Source organism: Poecilia latipinna, unplaced genomic scaffold, assembly GCF_001443285.1.
Source record: "Poecilia latipinna isolate Pla-1442-1.1 unplaced genomic scaffold, P_latipinna-1.0 Scaffold4245, whole genome shotgun sequence".
Classification (NCBI taxonomy): Eukaryota; Metazoa; Chordata; class Actinopteri; order Cyprinodontiformes; family Poeciliidae; genus Poecilia; species Poecilia latipinna.
The window spans coordinates 12601-13941 of record NW_015116861.1 but is presented as its reverse complement, the minus strand read 5'-3'; the positions used below and the strand labels follow the sequence as shown (position 1 = coordinate 13941).

At 37.4% G+C, this 1341-nt stretch overlaps 1 protein-coding gene across 1 annotated transcript in view; it reads left to right on the top strand.

Moving 5' to 3' along the window:
* LOC106942394 (zinc finger protein OZF-like) overlaps positions 1-1336 on the top strand; it is a gene marked incomplete at its 3' end in the record, with an annotated part of 8317 nt that extends 6981 nt beyond the window's left edge. The window contains exon 2 of the mRNA XM_015025661.1: positions 153-1336. Within this exon, the coding sequence (XP_014881147.1) occupies positions 153-1336 (1184 nt within the window). The remainder of the gene's footprint in view (positions 1-152) is intronic.
* Between the last annotated feature and the right edge of the window lie 5 nt (positions 1337-1341).

Below are 1341 nucleotides of genomic sequence, written 5' to 3'. Positions count from 1 at the left end.
GTCAATAATATGTTTTGATTGATTTTCATACCTAAAAATTGCTAAGTTTAGATTAATCCAAGAAATAGCCTCATAGATGCATCAAGAGATTAAAGTTAAAGGTTGATTATTTGACTCAAAATAAGAAGTTTTTGTTTTGTGTTTTGGTCCAGATCTCCGTGAAATTATTGTGTGTAAAGATGACGGGGTTCTCAATGAGCTCAGCAACCAGGAGGGCAACTACACTTTAAAACAAGAGGAACCAGAACCTCTGCAGATAAAACAGGAACCAGAACCTCAACAGCTCAAAGAGAAGCAAATCTGCATCAGTCAGGATGAAGAGCAGCTTGTGCTGAAACTGGAGACTGATGACATTTTGGTGAATCCTGCTACTGTGCAGAGAATTTGCAAAGAAACAGAACCACATAGGAACCAACTCATCTCTCATGGTTCTCCTGAAGATGAGAATCAGGATCAGGAAGGAAGCAAATCTGAGGACTCAGGAAAAAAGAGAGATGAAAAACAGAAAAGCCAGAGATATCAGAAAACCAAACAGCAGAAAGGTAAAACTGAGAGTTCAAAACAGAAAACACACAAGAAAGCTCATCCAGACCAAAAACAATATTCTTGTAACATCTGTGATGAAGCCTTTTCTCAAAGCAGTTCCTTGACAACACACATGAGAACTCACACTGACAAGAAACTGTTTACATGTTCAACTTGTGAAAAAAGTTTCAAAAGGAAATCAAACTTACTTGAACACATGAAGATTCACACAGGCGAGAAGGCTTTTTCATGTGAGACTTGTGGAAAAAGTTTCAAAACCAAATCAAGCTTACTTCATCATATGAAGATTCACATAGGTAAGAAGCCTTTCTCATGTCAGACTTGTGGAAAAAGTTTCATAACCAAATCAAACTTACTTCAACATATGAAGATTCACACAGGCGAGAAGCCTTTCTCATGTGAGACTTGTGGGAAAAGTTTCAAAACCAAATCAAGCTTACTTCGTCATATAAAGATTCACACAGGCGAGAAGCCTTTCTCATGTGACACTTGTGGAAAAAGTTTCATAACCAAATCAAACTTACTTGAACACATGAAGATTCACACAGGTGAGAGGCCTTTCTCATGTGAGACTTGTGGAAAAAGTTTCAAAACCAAATCAAGCTTAGTTTGTCATATGAAGACTCACACAGGTGAGAAGCCTTTCTCATGTGAGAATTGTGGGAAAAGTTTCAAAACCAAATCTCATTTACTTGAACACATGAAGATTCACACAGGTGAGAGGCCTTTCTCATGTGAGACTTGTGGAAAAAGTTTCAAAACCAAATCTCACTTACTTTGTCATATTAAGATTCA